The following is a 19,944-nucleotide window of genomic DNA, read 5'->3' as shown; positions in this document are numbered from 1 at the left end:
GTAGTGACCTGGGCTTCTCAGCCTGCAGTGGGTGGGTACAGGAAAAATGCCTCCCAGCTTTACCAGTTAGGGGACCCAAGTACTAACTACTGACTTTAAGAACAGAAAAAAAGTGGCCAGCAGCCTCTTCCTGCAGCACCAGCATCCCAAATGGGTGTTGGTTTGTGTTCCAGCTGCTCTACTTCCAATCCAGCTCCCTGTTCATGGCCTGGGGAAGCAGCAGTAGAGGATGGCTCAAGTCCCTGGGCCTCTGCACCCACATAGGAGACCCAAAAGAAGTTCTTGAATCCTGCCTTCAGACTGGCTCAGCTCTGGCTGTTGCAGCCGCTTGGGGGTGTGAATCAACAGATGACGGATCTTCTTCTCTGTCGCTCCTCCTTTCTGCATATCTGACTTTCCAACAAAAATAAAACAAATCTTTTTTAAAAAGAAAGAAGGGCCCAGGGAGTTCATTCTCAGGGACTGGATGGACGGACCTCCCGGCAGCATGGCGGCTGCTGGGGGCATCTGAACCAGGTCACACTCAGTGCTTGGGACCCTAGCCCCAGCCACCACTGCCAACTGCTGGATGAGTTCAGGCCCACAGCACCAACTGGTGTCGGGCTTCGGCCGATGGCCTTCTGGCAGTGAGCTCTGGTTCCTAAGAGGGTGGAATTACTGCCCAGGGACATCCATGGATAAGGCCACTGTATGGTTATATCAGGAATGGATCCCGAGGGACTCTCAATGACAGAGCCACTGTACTTGCAGGTAAGCAAGGAGACTGAGACCTGGTGGTTTGGAGGGGAGAGACCAGAAGATCTTTATGGGTCAGACTGATATACCAGCCCACATGGGAGTCCTGAGTAGGGCTTGTTAGTATGGAACATTGCTGACCACCACATGCCAGTCCACGTGAAAGCTAGGGCAGATGGCCTATCTAGCAGGGCTAGATCCCAGTACCAGACTGAATGTCAGAACAGGGAATAGGTCACATTAGGCAGGGTCATGTCACCAACCAGCATGCGAGAGAACCAGGTCTGAGGGTAGATTCTGTGGAGGATATGCGGGCCATACCCTATAGAAATACAAGTCCCATTGGTTAGCTCAAGAGTTGGGGTGATGATGGGCTGAGCTAGGTGTGACCATGGAACCTGCCACACTCACAGGTACAGGGACTGAGAATAGTCTGGGCAGGTCCAGGCTGTAGCACTCACATGCACACCCTAAAACAGGGTGTTGGGCGGCCAGGCCACAACATTCACCAGCTCATGCTAGGCTGAGATGGAGGAACAGGCTATGCTGGACAAGGGCCTAGCACCCACTGGCATGTGTGAGATCTGGGTCTGGGAGTGGACTGAGTGGGAGAACGTGGGAAACTCCCCTAGTGCGTCATAGCTCCTTCCACTAGTGGGCACGCGATCCAGGTCTGGGGGTCAGGCAAGCTGGGCAAGGTAGCTCCAACTGATGGCAAATGTGTGGGTTGGTTTTGGAAGGGGGTGGACCAGGCAGGGCTGAGCAAACCTTAGCTCACCAGCAAGTGCAGAAACCAGGCTGAGGCGCAGGTCATGCCGGGTTGGGCTGCCACACCTACTAGTTTGCATGAGCCAGAGATGGGAACAGACTGAGCAGGGTCAGGTTCCAGTACCGGCCTGGGCCCAGCAAACCATAGCTCATTGGCAAGTGCAGAAATCAGGATGGAGTGCAGGTCATGCCGAGCTAGGCTGTTATACCTTCTTGTTTGCATGAGCCAGGGATGAGAGCAGACTGAGCAGGACCAGGTTGCAGCACCTGCCAGTGAGAGTTGGGACTGGGGGCTGGCCAGGCTGGGCCAGGCTACAGCATCCAAAGGCAAAGGCCAAGACAGGTGAGGGACTATGCCAAGCTGGGTCAGAGCAACCACTGGCACATGCAAGATCTATGGCTGGGAACAGGCCTGGTTGGGGAGCTAAGGGGACACTCTGGCTTGTGGTTCCCACTGGTGAGTGTGAAGGCCAGAGTGGGCTGCTATCTGGTCTGGACATGGCTGCAGTGTCCCTTGGCACAAGTATGGACTGGGTCTGGGGTGCACTTACTGAGCTAGACCTTTGCACCCACTAGTGCTCATGAGAACCAGGGCAGGTGTAGGACGAGCTAGGCTAGGTCTCTGCCTCTGCTGAGCCATGTGTGAGCTGTGTCTGGGAGTAGACCAGGCTTGGCTGGGCTGTAACACTCAACAGTAAAAACCGGAATGGGTGAGAGTCAGTCAGGAAAGGCCACTGTTCCTGCTAGGACAGGAGGTGGACTAAGCAGGGCTGGCTCATGGATCCACCAATGGGCTTGAGATCTGATATTGGGAGAGGCCTCATGGAGGAAATTGGGGAACTCCTCTGTCAGGACACAGTCCCTACAGGTGAGCACAAGAATCATGATAGGGAGCAGCCCAGACCAGGCCAGGGAATGGTACCCACTGGCATACATTTGGCGCAGGTTGGGGGTGAACCAGGCTGGGCCAGTTCATATCACCCACTGGTAAATTTGAGAGCCTGCATGGAGTATGGGTCAGCCCAGGTTTGGTAGCAACACATTCCAGTTCATATGAGAGTCAGAACTGGGAGCTGGCTGGGCTGGGCTAGGCTGTAGCCTCCACCAGTGTGAGCTGGAACTGGGGTGGGCCTGGCCTAGCCAGGCTACAACATCCACTGGTAAATGCCAAGGTGAGGTGGGCCATGCCAGACTGGGCCACAGCACCCAATTAGCACACATGAAATCAGGTGGGGAGGGGGCAAGGCCGGTTGGGGGGCTGTCAGGAACTCTCCTGCTGGACTACCGTTCCACTGGAGAGCGTGAGTTGGAATGGGGGGCAGGTCAGGCTGGGCTGGACAAGGCTACAACACCTGTTGGACTCATGTGAGCTGGATTAGGGAAATGCCAGGCTGGGCTGACTGCTTCTTGTGATGCACAGATAAGTCAGAGTGGGTGTGGGCTGTCTGAGCTTTGCCACAGCATCAGCTGGCAGATGCTGGCATGGGAGGCTGTTAAGGTAAACTGCAGGACCACCTGGAGAGTGCCAGAACTGGGAATGGGCCCAGTAGGAAAATAGTGGGCACCTCCTTCTTGGGTCGCTACTCTGACTGGTGAGCTTGAGAACCAGGACTGGGTCGACAGGCATGACAAGACAGAGTAACACCTGCTGGCACGTGTGTGGGCTGGATAGTGGGATCGGTTGGGTTGAACTAGGTTTCAATGCCCATTGACATGCATGAGAGCTGAAGAGGGTGTGGGACAGACTGGAGCAGTCTGATGTCTATACTGGCAAGCACGGGAGTCAGGGCAGGGGCAGGATTGATGGGAGTTATTGCGAGTCACTCTGACCAGGCAGCCACTCCCACTGGTGCCTGTGAAGGCCGAGTATGCAGTGGGCAGGATTGGGCCGGCTGCAACAGCCATTGGTTTGTGTAGAAGACAGAACTGACAGAACTGGTTTGTGGAAGCAGAACTGACCCAGCAATTGCAACCACCAGCATTTACATAAGCTGACGGACTGTGCTGATTGGGGTGACGGACCCTGTACTGGCAAGTACACACAAGAATCAGGTCTGGGATCACCTCAGATGAAGTTTCTTTGGGGATTCCAGCTGAATCATTGGTCTTAGAACCCCAACCATGAAGAGAATTGTGGGTTCCATGGTCTGACTGTGGAGTGTATGTGTCAGAGCTGGGCCTCCTCAGTGGCTCAGACGGAGCAGTGGACAGCATATCCAGGTGCACATGGAGGATATGGCAGTACATTGGAGTCTGCAGAGGACACCTGGTACCACAACAGAGGACAGAGGACAGAACAAATCAATCAACTGCCCCAGCCAAGAGCTGGCAGGGAATATCTGGGCAAATGGAGACTCTAAGGTGGACTGTGTCAGCCAGTGGGTTCTGGAGATTTCATCGTGCTTTGGAGTGGCGAGACTGTTAAGTTGAACTACCGAAACCTCTTGAGCACGGCCCTCAGAGCATGCCCCACAAGGGACCCTGGGATGGTGTCGGGTAGCTGTCCTCCCTCCCAGTTGCAGAGGTGTTTGGGAGGCTGAGTGTGGCTTCTCTCCTTATCTCCCTCTTTTCCCAAGATACAAGAAGGAAGGAAAAAAGGAGAACGTGGAAATGGTGATCTCACCACCTTCCTGTAGCCCTTGACCCTCATCACCCTAATTAACTATGTAAAAATCATCCAAAAAATTAAAAGAGAGAGATTTTTTTCTCTTTGAAATATAGAAACCAGACGTTACACAGATAGGACCCACGGGGTCAGAAGGCAAAGGGCTGCGGCTCGGGGCGCGCCCCAGGCTCGCGGCCACCTGACGGCCGGGCAGGCGCGGCGGCGCGCCGGGGCGGGGCGTCCAGGGCCGGGCGGCGGCGCAGGCGCACTGCGCTCGGCGCGCGGAACTGCAGCTATGGAGCAGCCACCCCCGGACCCCGAGCGGCAGCTGCAGCCGGCGCCCCTGGAGCCGCTGGGCAACCCCGACGCTGGGCTGGAGGCTGCGGGCGGCGAGGCCGCGGACGGGGCCCGCCAAGAGGGCCGCGGGGCCGACACGGTGAGGAGGAGCGGCGGCCCAGGGCTGGGGGCCTGTGTCCGGGCCTAGCGGGCTGGCTGGGCTGGGCTGGGCTGGCGGAGGCTGAGGGGCTCGGCCTGGGGGGCCTGCGGGGGCGGCAGGGCAGGAGGGCGGGGACGCGGCTGCTGCGGGCCGGAGGCTGCGTGCGGGGAAGGGGGCGTTAGCGCGGTGGGGAGTCGGGAAGGCGCGGGTGTCCACGGTCCAGAAGTCTGTCCTGACCCCGAGGGCAGCCCGGGTACACCCTGCAATCCTGGGAGGTGAGGTGGTGGAGGCTTGAGAGGGAAGGAAGTGGGGGACAAGAGTGAGGCTCCCCTAGTGGGGCTGGTGGGGGGATGCCGGGGTGGTTGATCCCGTGCTGCCATCCTTCAGGAAACTGAAGAATGTGTCGGGCTCAGGAGAAGGCAGAACGGAAGGAACACCTTTGCAACAGCTTAGTTGGCTTTAGTTTCATATGTATGTGTGTGTATAATTGGAAAGGCAAATTTTAAAAGCAGAGATGAAAAGATCTTCCATTTGCTGGTTCACTTCCCAAACGTCTGAGCTGATCTGAAGCTGTGAGCCAGGAGCCTCCTCCAGGTCTCCCATGTGGGTGTAGGGTCTCAAGGCTCTGAACCGTCCTCCACTGCTTTCCCAGACCACAAACAGGGAGCTGGAAGAAAGCGGAGCGGTTGGGACTTGAACTGGCAACCATATGGGGTGCTGGCGCTTGCAGGTGGAGGATTATCCTGTAAGTCACTGTGCCGGCTAGGGATGTGGGAGATGGCCTATATTCCATGTATTTACCTGCTTTACAACTCTCGCTTGGTACTGATTTCCACTTGCTAGAAGAAAAGGAGGGGAGAAAAAGATCCTGTTGTTTGCTTTCTAGTGTTATCACGTGAGGTATGGGGTTTGCAGTGTGTTATTCTCATCTAGTCATTTTCTGCCTTTTTTTTCTGGAACTCATGGTAGGCCTGACATCAAACTGCCCATTCTCACGTTGAATAAAGCCAAATTGTCCCTTGAACGTTGCAAGTCCAGAGACCTGCTGACCACAGACTTCCATTCGGTAGTTAAAACTTTTGCCAACTTTTAAAAATATTGAAGTAGAGAAAGTAATAGGAAAACTTTGTTCTTAAAATTTTTTAGGGTTGTAATTTTTTCTTGAAAGTAAAAACAATTTTCCCAAAGCTATGGAGACAGCATTATGCCCCTGCCTCGCACGCACTGAACCTTCTGTGGGCTCACAGCCCACACCTGAGCCTTTGCTATGATGTCAGGAGCTGGAATCAGACTGCGATGGGTGTCTTCACTTCCAGAATGCTCTGTGTCTATCATGATCGCTCCTCTCTCTTTAGCACTGGGGAATCTTCCATTGTTTGAACATACCCCGGGTTACTGATCCACTCATTGGTACATCTTGGTATTTAGGAGTAAGTGGCCAGGCGCAAGCTTCGGGGTGGACCTAAGTTTTTAACTCGGTGGGGTGCATGGTCATCGGGTAGGAGCATGCTTTTGGTGAGGAGCTGCCAGCCTGGCTTCCACAGTGGTTGCAGCATTTTGCCATCCTGCCAGCGATCCACCTGAGTTTTGTAGCTCCTCGCCAGCCTTTGGAGTTGTCGGTGTTCTGTCATGCTTTTGGGGGATCTCCTCGTTTTGATTCGTATTTCCTGGATGACAAGTCTTGGGGACTATTTTTGCATGTGCTTATTTCCTGTCAGTGCATCTTTGGTGCTGTGTCTGCAAAGTTCTTTTGCCTTTTTTAAAATGAGCTTTTCTTCCATTGTTGAGTTTTACCTTTCCATTTTATTTATTTATTTATTTTTCCTGAATCTACTTGCGGAGTGGTCAGAGGATTTTATATGAAATGTGAGAGAAGTCTAATGCATACATTTGACTTCCATATGACTTCTTTTTCATGTAGATTCTCACTTGTGCCTTAGGAGTCTCTTGAAAACAGTATATATTGCCAACTTTCAACAAGACAGACACAGCTTTCGCAGAACATTGATCGATTCCTTTGAAGCCCCATACGTTTTGTATTCTAGCTCCTTTCATCCACCACAGAATTAGCCACTGTTCTGAATTTTGTATGGGTAATTTTTTTCTTTATTGTGCTACCTAAGTAGTGTATGGGGAGGTCTTTACAAAGGGAATAGAAAAATGTATGTTGTGAGGAAAACTATGCATTTCCATTTTTTTCCCAACAAATAAGCCCGAATCCTATTTTTTTCACAACCTTTAAAAAAAAAGATTTACTTATTTCATTTGGAAAGGCAGATTTACAAAGAGAAGGAGAGACACTAAGAAAGATCTTCCATCTACTGGCTTAGTCCCCACATGTCCACAGTGGCCGGAGTTGAGCTGATCTGAAGCCAGGAGCTTCTTCTGGGTCTCCCATGCAGGTGCAGGGTCCCAAGGCTTTGGGCAGTCTTGAACTGCTTTCCCAGCCACAAGCAGGAAGCTGGATAGGAAGTGGGGTAGTCGGGATATGAACTGACGCTCGTATGTGATGCTGGCCCCTGCAGTCGGAGGATTAGCCAATTGAACAATAGTTCAACCTCTTCAGAAGCATTTTGAATGATTTAGTTTGAGTTGAATTTTGAAACAACTTAAATGGAATAATTGTTCTGTGACTTCTTTTCCTTCAGGATTTATCTAAAATGTAACTGAGTTTATTTGCATGACTGTATACTGTACCACTTTGTAGATACTGCATTTTTTAAAAAGGAATCTCGCACAACTTTTTATTTAATTATTTATTTTTTAAATAACTTTTTATTTGTTTGTATATTTATTTAGAAGCCATGGAGGCATCTCATCTGCTGTGCTCAGTTCCCACATGCCCACAGCAGTCGGCTCTGGGCCCAGGTGAAGCTGAGAGCCAGAACTCCATCCAGGTCTCCCGAGTCGGTGCCAGGAACCCGTTTCCTGCGCCATCCCCTGCTGCCTCCCAGAGAGCCCCGGCAGGAAGCTGGGATCAGGAGCAAAGCCAGGACTGCAATACAGCCACCAGCATATGGGATGGGACTATCCCTGGCAGCTTAACCACTGCGTTAAATGCTTGTCCTTCTCTTCTAAATTTAAAAAATTCATCTATTTGAGCCTGGAAATCAATGGGTGGCAGATACCCAAGTACCTGGGCCATCTTTTGCTGTTTTCCCAGGTGCATTAGCAGGAGCTGGCTCAGAAGTAGAGTAGCCAGGACTCAAACTGGCACTACCCTGTGGGATGCTGATTTTACAAATGGCAGCTTAACCTTCTTTGTCGCAGTGCTGGTCAATGCATAATTCCCTGGTGTTCTCCAGTGAGTGACTCCTGTGTCCTAACAGACGTCTTCACTGCTGAGATCATTGCCTGTGTCACTGTGAACTTTTTGAAACACCCTCCGATGGCCCTCTGTTTTTCTGCCTGTTATTCTTTTGCTTTTCCATTGTGATATTAGAAACCCCCAATTTGTGCTTTTTCCCCATGAGGAGGAGGGCTTTCTTTTCTTTTTTTAATTAAACCTTTTGTTTTTAAGATTTATTTATGTTTATTGGAAAGGCGGATATACAGAGAGGAGGAGAGACAGAGAGGAAGATCTTTCATCCGCTAATTCACTCCCCAAGTGGCCACAACAGCTGGAACTAAGCCTATTCAAACCCAGGAGCCAGGGCTTCTTCCAGGTCTGCTCTGTGGGGCCGTCCTCAACTGCTTTCCCAGGCCACAAGCAGGGAGCTGGATGGGAAGTGGGGCTGCCGGGGTTAGAACTGGTGCCCATTTAGGATCCTGGCAAGGACTTTAGCCGCTAGGCTACCATACTGTGCTCAAATTAAAAAACAAATTTAAGGCTTTGAGCATTTCTACTTAAAATAATTTGGAAAATGGAAAAATGAAAAGGGAATCATATCTCTTAAGGAGGTAATAATTAGGAGAAGGGAGAGGAAAAAGCAAACAAATTGGAGGAAATACTACTTCTAGGTTGAAAGATTCCATTTAAGTTGCAATTAAGAGGCAGGGATAGGGGCATATTAGTATTTGCCAGACAGGAATTATTTCTTGAAGATTTCTTAAGTGTTATATATATATATATATTTTTTAATATATAAAATTTTATTTTGACAATCTTTACATAGTTAATTAGGGTAAGAAGGTTCAAGGGCTACAGGAAAGTGGATAATACTAGTATGTTTTCCATATTGTTACCTTCATGTTTAAAGGGGGGTATTAAGGGAGAAGGCCCACCCAATTTCCCACCCTCCCCAGGTCTCGGATGTAGGGCATGCTCTGAGGTTCTTGCTCAAGTGGTTTTGATATTGCAACAGTTATGAATTGCTGCCAATCTTGCCGCTCCAAGCACTGTTAAGTGTTATATATTTAATTAGAGAAACACAAGGAGATCTCTCACACACTGGTTCATCCCCAAATGCCCACAGGATCTGGGGCTGAATCCGGCTCCCTGCTCATGGACTGGGAAGGCAACAGAAGATGGACTGAGTGCTTGGTGCCCTGCACCAACCCAGGAGACACTAGGGAAAACATCTGGCTTCACCCTGACCTGGTCATTGCAACCATTTAGGAAATATACCAGTGGATGGGAGATCTCTGTCTCTGTATCTCTGTTAACACTGCCTTTCAAATAAATAAATAAATCTAAAAAGTTGCAATGCAGGGCTGACAGTGGTGCAGCGGGTTAAGCTACTGATTGTGGCACCAGCATCTTATATTTGGGTACTTGGGTTGAGTCTCAGCTATTTGAACCAGAGGCAGCAGGTGATGGCCCAAGTACTTGGGTTCCTGCCACGCACATGGAAAATCCAGTTGGAGTTCCTGGCTCCTGGCTTTGGCCTGGCCTAACTCCGGTGTTGTGGACATTTGGGGAGTAAGTCAGTGAATGGGAGAAGAACGCTGTGTGTGTCTCTTCCCCCCACCTCTCACTTGGCCTTCCAGATAAATTAGGTCACTTGCACTTTGATTGTCAGCCAAGAACTAAGTGGAGTGGAACAGAGCTGTAAGGCTTAAGGGATTCTGTGAATGAGAGTAATGTACAAAAGGGAGTGCTCATGGGCGTAAGTAGCAGAATCTATGAGTTCAGCAGCAGCAGATGAATCATGGTCAAGAATTTTCTTATCTCTTTAACCTCGGTGGCTGCCAGCTATTTTTTGTAAGATAACTCATATTACAATTTTTTTACATTATAACCAGCATATGTATGTGTGTGTGTGTGTGTGTTGTCTCAGGACATAGCACATAAATCATTACTTTATGCAATGTTTTTTGATATTTTTCTATTTCTGTTTCATTGAAAAGAAATGTTAGTCACAGTCTGCCAAATGAATGTCCTGAAACATAAATGTGTTACCCAGTCTGGAAGAGTATTTAAACTTACAGCTTGTTTTATTTGAAATGAAATTAATATTTTTCCAAGTAGGTGTACTTTCCAGGCCATAAGCAGGAAGCTAAATGGGAAGTAGAGCAGCCAGGACACAAACTGGTGCCCTTCTGGGATCCTGGCACTTGGAGGTGGAGGATCAACCTGTAGAGCCATTGCACCAACCCCCAGTGGTGGATTTTTAACTACAGGCTCTCTCACCTATTTCACAGATAATCATTGTTATGATTGGATGTTTGTCTATACTTTTCAATTTTTGTACATTACATGTTTTTTTCATCACCAGAAAAACTTAAATCTAGCAATAAGTAATACTTGAGCTCTTACTATGCGTCAAGCAACTTTACAATTCTTTGCATTTTGTTAGCTAATATTCTTAGTGGTATCGTGAGTTAGGTACTATGTCAGTCTGTTCATGCTGCTGGTACAAGATACCATAAACACAGTGGCTAACAAACACACATGTGTTGTTAGGCTGGCTTTGTGGTTCAGTGCACTAAGCCACTGTTCATTTATGCTGGCATCCCACATGAGTGCCAGGTGGAGTCCTGGATACTCACTTCCAGCCTCCTGAGAATGCAACAGAAGGTGGCCCGCGTCCTTGAGTTTCTGCCGCTGCTGTGGGAGACCCTAGTTGGAGGTCTTGGCTCTGACCTGGCCCAGATCTGGCTGTTGTGGCTGTTTAGGGGTGTGGAACCTAAATAGTTGGAAGACCTCTTTCTGTCTCTCCTTATCATTCTGCCTTTAAATGAGGGAATGAATCTTTGAGGAAAGAAAGAAAGAAAGAGAGAGAGAGGAAGGAAGGGAGGGAAGGAGGGAGGGAAATAAATAAATAAATTCCTGCTAAAATAACTGAAAAGAAAAGCAGGAAGTTTATACTGGAGAAGCCGGGCAGATACCAGTGCTCAGAGTACCGGGGCAAATCAAAACCATAGGGGAAGTGGAAAAAATGGGATTAGAAGCACACAGCCTCACTCTGGTGACAGTTTCTGACTTAATGTAATCATGTTGAAACAGGAGGCAAGCCCACACTGAAAGAGGTTGTGCCAAGTAAATAGTTTTCCATCTTTGAAAGAGGCAGGATCATGAAAGTAAAAACCGAAATGTTTTTCCAAGATGGAGGAAAGTAACGAGATAAAACCACTAAATGGAATAAGAGGCTGTGCCGACTCCTGCCGTTCTGGAGATTACTGGAACAAATGGCAGGACAAAGGGAGTCTGGGGAGTCCATAGCAGCTACTGATCAGAATTGTTCTCTTGGTTCTTAGGGTACTGTTGTGGTATTGCAGGAGAATCTTTTCCTAAAAATACATGCAAAGGTTCTAGTGATAAAGCAACCTACATCCAAATAACTTGGGAGGAAAAGTTCTTTGTATTGTCCATGCTGCACATTTGAGATTATTTACATGTATGTAATTATTAAAAATTTTAGTGATCAGGCCCAGTGCGGTGGCCTAGCAGCTGAAGTCCTCGCCTTGGATGCGCCAGGATCCCATATGGGCGCTTGTTCTAATCCCAGCAGCTCCACTTCCCCTCCGGCTCCTTGCTTGTGGCCTGGGAAAGCAGTTGAGGACGGCCCAACACCTTGGGACCCTGCACCCACGTGGGAGACCCAGAGGAGGTTCCTGGTTCCTGGCTCCGGATGGGTGTAGCACCGGCCATTGCGGTCACTTGGGGAGTAAATCCTTGGACAGAAGATCTTCCTCTCTGTCTCTCCTCCTCTATGTGTATCTGCCTTTGCAATAAAAATAAATAAATCTTTAAAAGAAAATTTAATGGCCATAACATTATGTAAATAATTTTTTAGTTGTATTTTGAAGGAGAAAAAAACAATGTTACATGCCTCCCAAATCATCATGGAGAATAAAAATCAGAAATGATGGCCTGAAAAGCAGAAGCCTAAACAGACAAATTCTGTTAAGCAACAAAGTATAAGCTGTGTTACATTAAAATCAACTGAATGCAAACACTTTAAATTCCCTGTGGTAAATGGGAGAAAGGCTTGTAGCACATAGCACAAGGTGTGGAAGTGTGTGAGAAATACACGCACCATTGGAGCAGAGTTAAATCCAAAGAAACCCTTGTGGGTGGCATCAGGCAGGTCAGCTGGTGAACAGGGAAGAGGCAGTTTGTACTTAAAAGAGCCTCAGACCAGTTCTGATTGAGCTTCGTGGCCACCTTGCCTGAATGTGACCCTCCTCTCCGACATGGATGAGTCACGCGACTCTAGGCGAGCTGCTTCTCTTGGCTTCCTTTTCCTCACCTGCAAAATCTGGATAACACACTTTGCAATGGACTGAGTGACTGTGTCCTCCCAAAAGTCCTGGATTGAAATTCTAACCCCTAGGTTAAACCTTCAGTCGATTCACTCCCCGGGTCCTGCAGCAGCCACAGTGGATCCGGTGGATCCAGACTGAAGCCAGGAGCCTGCAACTCAAGTCAGATCTGCCGTGTGCCTGAGCTCTGTCACCCGCTGCCTCCCAGGCGCACATTCCCAGCAAGCTATGTCAGAAGCAGAGAACTGGGACAGGCCAAATCCAGGATCCTCACTCCATCCAGATTGCCTGTGTAGAAGGCAGGGACTCAAGTGCTTGAGCTGTCCTCTTCTGCCTTCTTAGTTGAATAATCAGTAGGTGGATTGCGAGTGAAACAGCAGGGACTCGAACTGGCACTCTGATACGAAATGCCAAAATTGGAAGTGTCAGCGTGCTGTGCCGTGATGCAGGCCCCCGTTTTCTTATAGTATCTTTGTCTTTGGTATCAGAGTAATGCTGGCCTCATAGGTGGAGTTAGGAAGTGTTCCCTTCTTGATGAACTTTCTGGAAGAACTTGAGGGTTAACATTAGTTCTTTCAGTGTTTGGTGGAATTTAGCAGTGTGGAGCCATTAGATTCCAGGCTTTGTTGAGAGATTGTTGATTAGTGATTCAGTCTTCTTTCTAGTTTTCAGTTGTATCAAAAATTTTGTTTCTTCATGATTTAGTCTTGATAGGTTTTGTGTTTTTAGGAATGTGCCCATTTCATCTAGGCTTAGGTGCTTTGGCTCCTGCACCCGCATGAAGAAGCTCCTGGCTTTGTGGCTTTGAACTGGCCCAGTTCTGGCCATTGTGGCCATTTGACGAGTGAACTAGCTGAGGAAAAATTTTTTTCTTTTTGTCTCTCCCTCTGTGTATATATCATTCTGAATTTCAAACAAACAAATCAATCTTTAAAAATGGGTTTATGTATTTACTTATTTGTAAAGCATAGTGTGCTTTTATCAGCCAGGGCTGGGTCAGGCCAAATCCAGGAGCCAGGCTCCTCCATTGTGGTCTCTGTGTGAGTGGTAAGAACTCACACACTCAGGCTCTCTTATTCTGCTTTCTCAAGCTAGTTAGCAGCATACTGGGTGAAAATGGAGTAGGGGAGCCCAGGTAAGTCTGAGCAGCAGAGCGGGTACCTTACTCTCCTGGCCATGTGGCTTTGGCTGGGAGAACCTGTGATGCACCAGGCTTCATGCTGGGAACCCCAGCTCCCAATCTGCTGCAGGGTTGGGAAAGGCTCCTGAATTTGTCCAACCTCAAGGTCTGAGAATTTCCTCTTTCCCCAGCGATCACATTGGGGATGGATATCGGACCACTCAGGGGTATGCTCAGGACCATGGCTCCACCTACTACTGTCATCTTGATGGGCGGAGCCCAGGCAAATCTGAGCAGTGTAGTGGGTACCTTACTCCCCCAGCCCCATAGCTGTGGCTGGGAGAACCCGTGCTGTGCCAGGCTGCCTGCTGGGGACCCTAGCTCCCCATCTACTGCTGCTGGGTCGGGGGAGGGTCCTGGGCTTGTAGGTGGCCAGCGCACCAACTGGTGCTGAGCTCTGCCCACTGGCCGCCTGGCAGCGAGCTCTGGGGCTTTAGGGGTATCTATTACTGCCTAAGGACTTCCATCGGTCAGGCCACTGTACATGTATGTGAGGAATGAATCCTGAGGGACACTCAACGACAAAGCCACTGTACTTGCAGGTAAGCAAGGGGACTGAGACCTGGTGGTTTGGAGGGGAGAGACCTGAAGATCTTTATGGGTCAGACTGATGCACCAGCCCACATGGGAGTCCTGGGTTGGGCTTGTTAGCATGGAACATGGCTGACCACCACACACCAGCACACACGCAAGCTATGGCTGGGGGCCTGTCTGGCAGGGCTAGATCCCAGTACCTGACAGTGAGTGTCAGATCAGGGGATGGGTCACATCAGACTGGGCCATGACACCAACTAGCAAGCAAGAGAACCAGGTCCAGGGGTGGATTCTGTGGGGGACAAATGGGCCCAACCCTATAGAGCCACAAGTCCTGCTCAGTAGCTTGAAATTTGGGATGGTAATAGGCTGAGCTCTGTGGGGTCTCCCCCACAGATTCCTCTAGTACCCTGTTGCTGGAGGGGGTGAGCCTACTGCCCACCATCCAGCCTCCTGGTGCGCAGGAGACAAACAGATGCAGCTGGGGTTCCATTTAAGTAGTTCTGGTTTATTTGTGAAATACAAACTCTTATATAGGGTAGCAAACAGCCTCTGGCCAGGAATTCCAGGAGGGGAGAAAGTAGGAGTCAATTGTCATCCACATGACTGAGGAACCCACCTCCCCTAGGCCAGGGGCAGGTGAGCGAAATGGCCCTGGCCAATCTTTCTTTAAAATGACTTGACCCCTGCTCTGGTTCACACCCAGGGCTCTGTCCTTGGCTGCCATCTTGCTCGCCATGTGTAACCTAGTGACCTTGACTGTTAGTCACCATCTTGTTGACTTAGTGACCTCTTCATCCCTGAGCCCCACAGAGCTATGTGTTACCGTGTAAATGACCTATACTCAGTGGTACTGGGGTTGGGAACAAGTGGGACAGGTCCAGGCTGCAGCACCTGCATGAGCACCCTAAACAGGATATGGGGCGGAGTGGGCCACACCAGCTCATACCGAAGGCTGGGATGGATGGGGCAGGCCATGCCATGTAAGAGCTGAAGTTGATCAAAATTGACTACATGCTGTCATTTAAGTCCTCATGAGACAACAAAATTGCCAGATATTTGCATCAGATCTAGTCTGCTCATATAATTATTGTTTTAGTGGGAAAACAGATTCATGTTGCTTGCTATCATATTCCTAGAATCCATGAATAATGTGCTTTTAAACTTTATTTTTTTCAGGCCTGGCACAGTGGCCTAGCGGCCAAAATCCTCACCTTGCACACGCTGGGATCCCATATGGGTGCTAGTTCTAATCCTAGTGGCTCCGCTTCCCATCCAGCTCCCTGTCTGTGACCTGGGAAAGCAGTGGAGTACAGTCCAAAGCCTTGGGACCCTGCACCCGCATGGGAGACCTAGAGGAAGTTCCTGGTTCATGTATTTGGAGCGACACAGCTCCAGGTGTTGTGGCTGAGTGAATCAGCAGATGGAAAAGCTTCCTCTCTGTCTCTCCTCCTCTCTGTATGTGACTTTTCAATAAAAAAAATAATAAATCTTTGGAAAAATTTTTCTTTTTTTTTTCCAAAGATTTTTTTTCATTTTTATTTGAAAGGCAGATTTACAGGAAGAAGAAAAGACCAGAGATCTTCTGGTTTGCTCCCCAAATGGCCGCAATGGCCAGAGCTGTTGATGATCCAAAGCAGGATCTAGGAGCTTCTTCTGGGCCTCCCAGGCGGATGCATGGTCCCACTGCTTTGGGTTATCCTCCAATGCTTTCCCAGCCATAACCAGGAAGCTGGATGGAAAGTGAAGCATTTGGAATACAAACTGGCACCCATATGGGATCCTGGCACTTGAAAGGAGAGGATTAACCAGTTGAGACATCACTCTGTACTCAAAGTTTTTTACTTCTTATGTGGTTCTATAGAGATTTATTTGTGGTCACTTAGTGAAATGTCAATCTTAATAATGAAATGTGTGATTCCTTTAATTATACAGCTTGGAAATGTTAACATACTATAATTGCTTGGTTAAAAGAGACTTCCTGTTGTAACCCCTCGCAATTCAAGAGATAGAAGAAACTATCTTGATATATGTAAGAACAATAGCAACGTCTTTTTTTTTCCAAAGTATTCAAGGATTTTTTGTTCTTGTCTCATTGTCCTTTGTCCAGATGACAGAAAATAATTTCTTGTTGAAGAAGATAGAAATCAGTGTTTCCGAAGCAGAAAAGCGAACCGGAAGAACTGCCATGAACATGCAGGAAACGTACACTGCTTACCTCATTGAAACACGGTAGGTGACGAGAGTGAGGCCTGTGTCCAGAGAGCTTTCTGTGCTGTTGGTGCAAACCGCGTTGAGGAGTTGAGTATCTTATAAATTCCTTTGTTCTCTGGGATTGACTTTGTTTTACGTTTTCACAGATTAAGTACACAGCTGGGCCTTTTGTGGGCATGATCTCGGTAGCCGTACTCTAATGTATTTGTCTTGGGGGGAAGAGAGTAGTTTGTGGAATACTTCTGGGACCTGGAATGCTACTGGACACATGGCTTTGTTGTAGATTCTCCAGGTCCTTGAGGGAATATACAGAAAATTTCTTTGTTTGGAAATTCTTAACAAAGAACTCTAGGAGTAAAGAATAGGAGCAGGACCTGGCGCAATGGCTCAGTGGCTAAATCCTTGCCTTGTATGTGCCAGGATCTCACTAGGGCACTGGTTCGTGTCCTGGCTGTTCCACTTCCATCCAGCTCCCTCCTTGTGGTCTGAGAAAGCAGTTGAGGATGGCCTAAAGCTTTGAGACCATGCACCCATGTGGGAGACCCGAGAGAGGCTCCTTGGCTTTGGACGGGCTCAGCTCTAGCTATTGTGATCACTTGGGAAGTAAATCAGCAGGTGCATGATCTTTCTGTTTTTCTCTTCTCAGTAAATCTGAGCTTCCAGTAAAAATAAATGAATCATCAACTTAAAAAAAATTTAAAGAATGTCCTGGTGCGGTAGCCTAGTGGCTAAAGTCCTCACCTTGCGTGTGCCAGGATCCCATATGGGTGTCAGTTCTAATCCTGGCAGCTCCACTTCCCATCCAGCTCCCTGCTTGTGGTCTGGAAAAGCAGTCGGGGACAGCCCCAAAGCCTTGGGGCCCTGCACCTGTGTGGGAGACCTTGAGGAAATTCCTGGCTCCTGGCTTTGAATTGGCTCAGCTCTGGCCCTTTCGGCCACTTGGGGAGAGAACCATTGGATGAAAGATCTTCCTCTCTGTCTCTCCTTCTCTGTATATCGGATTTTCCAATAGAAAAAAAAAAATAAAGAAGACCTGTTATCTTAGGACAGTTGGACGTAGCAGATAAATTGATGGGAAGATAAATTAATTGACATTGGCAATTTAGACTATGTGGTAAGGTAGAAAATACAAAAGTGAACCATGGAACTAGGAATTAGGAAACGTGGGCCATTGTTGTGGTATAACATGTTAAGCCACCACCTGCAAAGCCAACATTCCATTTGATCACCGGTTTGGGACCCAGCTGTTCTACTTCTTGTCTAGCTCCCTGCTGATGCACTTGGGAAGGCACTGGAAGATGACCCAAGTCCTTTGGCCCCCGCAGTAACATGGGAGACCTGGAAGAAGCTCCTGGCTTTTAATTATTTTAAAAAGAGAGAGGAAGAAACAAAGACCTTCTACCCACTGGCTCACTCCTGCAGGGCTGTCTTGGGTGTTTCTGGTCCGTGCTGATGCCCCGGATCTGGAGCTTGATTCAGATCTCCAAGTGGGTGCATGGGTGCATGGGTGCAAGATCTTGGGACATCTTCCCATTTATTACTTTCTGTGTATGTTAGCAAGGAATTGAGTCAGAAGTTGAGCAGCTGAAACCTTAACCAACCCTCGGTAAGATGCTGGTGTCACAGGCAGTGGCTTAACGTTGTACCACAGCACTGACATCAAGTTAAAGGATTATTGTCAAACTGTAAAATTGTATTCGTATAAATTCTGTTCTATTTTATTTATTTGTTTTTAAGATCTGTTAATTTTTAATGGACAGGCAGGTTTACAGAGGGGAGAGAGGGAGAAAGGAAAGAAAGGTCTTCCTTCTTCTGGCTCACTCCCCAAAGAACCACAAGAGCCAGAGCTGAGCCAATTCAAAGCCAGGAGCCAGGAGCCAGGAGCTTCTTTCGGGTCTCCCATTTGGGTGCAGTGTCCCAAGGCTTGGGGTCATCCTCTGCTGCTTTCCCAGGCCTAAGCAGGGAGCTGAATTGGAAGTGGAATAGCCAAGGCATTCTCATCTGCTGATAGCTCCTCCAGATACCCACAATACCTAGGGCTGGGCCAGGATGAAGTTTGCAACTTAATTCAGATCTTCTATGTAGGTAGTAGGGCCCAGCTACTTGAGCTGTTGTCACTTGTGGCCTCCCAGGGTGCTGGAATCAGTGGGCCCAGGATTTGAAGCAAGGTACTCAGCGTGAATATAGATGTGTCAGCCAGCATTTAAACTAGTAGATCAAACATTCCCCCTGGAATTTTCCTTTTGTTGTTGTTGTTGTTAATGAAAAATATTTATTTTTATTTGAAATCAGATTTTACAGAGATAGAAAAAGAAAGTCTTCCATCCATGGGTTCACTTCCTAGATTACCGCAACAGCTAGAGCTGAGCCAGTTCAAAGTTTGCATCCGGGAGCTTCTTCCTGGTTTCCCATGTGGCTGCAGGGTCCCAAGCATTTGGGCCATCCTCCTGTTTTCTTGGCCAGAAGCTGGGTGCTGAATCTGAAGTAGGTATATTTCGGGAATGGGGTAGTTAGGTCAGATGGAGATCAGTTCTCAGTGTGTCCAAGCGCTCTCCGTAGTGACTCTAGTAGCTGCACTGGTCTACACGCCCACCAACAGTGCATTAGGGTGCTTTCCCCCCACTCCTCACTACCAGCTGTTTGTTAGGTCGAACTTCAATGTAGTTTTTTATTTGCATTTCCCTGTTAGGGAGCCTGAGGGTTTTTTAATGTGTCTATTAGTCATTTAAATTTCTTCTTTTGCAAATATCTGCTCATGTCCTGTGCCCATTTCTTTAGCAGCGTTGTATGTTTTGCTATTGTTGCGTTTCTGAGGCTCTTTGTAGATCTTGGCTGCTAGTTCCCTATCTGTTGTGTGGTGTGCCATAATTTTCTTCCATCTTGTTGGCTGCCTCTTCATTTTGTTAATATGTATTTGAAAGGTAGATCAGTAGGGAAAGTTAGAAATAACTATAGAGAGATGCCTTCTATCTGCTCGTTCATGTCCCAGATATCCACAACAACCAGGTGTGATCCAGGCTGAAGCCAGGAACTAGGAACTCCATCCTGGTCTCCCACATGGATGGTAGGAGCCAAGTACTTGGGCCATCTTCCTCTCCCTTCCAAGGCACCTTAGCAGGGAGCTGAATTGAAAGTCAAGTAGCTGAGACTCAGAATGGCACTCTGGTAAGAGATGACATATCAAAAACAGCGGCTTTAACCTGCTGTACCACAAGGCTATCCCCTGTTGTTGTTGCTTAACGCTTAACAGATTCTCTACAAGTCTTTTAGGTGTTCTGTGTATTAGTTTTATTTCTGTAGTCACTAGCAAGCCATGGATTGTGTTTGCAGTAATGTTTAATAATCTGAAACCTACTGTTATTTTTCTTCAGCTAAAGTTGAGAATCTGAATTGCAATAGTTATTAAATATAGCTAATATTGGGCCCAGTGCGATGGTGCAGTGGTTAAGGTCCTCGCCTTGCACGCCCGGGATCCCATATTAGCGCCGGTTCTAATCCTGGCGGCCCCGCTTCCCATCCAGTTCCCCATCTGTGGCCCGGGAAAGCAGTTGAGGACGGCCCAAAGCTTTGGGTCTTGGGACCCTGCACCCATGTGGGAGACCTGGAAGAGGTTGCTGGATCCTGGCTTTGGATAGGTATAGCATCGGCCATTACGGTCACTTGGGGAGTGAATCATCGGACGGAAGATCTTCCTCTCTGTCTCTCCTCCTCTCTGTATATCCGCCTTTCCAATAAAAATAAAAAAATAAATCTTTAAAAAAATATATAGCTAATATTTTAGGTGAACTCTTTAAAATGATTTATGATTTTTAAAAAAGATTTATT

The 19,944-nt window shown here is 48.1% G+C and overlaps 1 protein-coding gene across 1 annotated transcript in view; it reads left to right on the top strand.

Annotated features, from left to right (window-relative positions):
- The first annotated feature begins 4,398 nt into the window (after positions 1–4,398).
- Positions 4,399–19,944, top strand: part of LOC121167261 (sorting nexin-4-like) — a 57,231-nt gene continuing 41,685 nt past the window's right edge. The window contains exons 1-2 of the mRNA XM_040996687.1: positions 4,399–4,544; positions 16,016–16,137. Of these exons, the coding sequence (XP_040852621.1) occupies positions 4,404–4,544; positions 16,016–16,137 (263 nt within the window). The 5' untranslated portion in view covers positions 4,399–4,403. The remainder of the gene's footprint in view (positions 4,545–16,015; positions 16,138–19,944) is intronic.

Source organism: Ochotona curzoniae, unplaced genomic scaffold, assembly GCF_017591425.1.
Source record: "Ochotona curzoniae isolate NIBS_2020 unplaced genomic scaffold, NIBS_Ocur_1.0 patch356, whole genome shotgun sequence".
Lineage (NCBI taxonomy): Eukaryota > Metazoa > Chordata > Mammalia > Lagomorpha > Ochotonidae > Ochotona > Ochotona curzoniae.
Note: the sequence above shows the minus strand (reverse complement) of the source record. Positions and strands in the feature narration are given on the sequence as shown.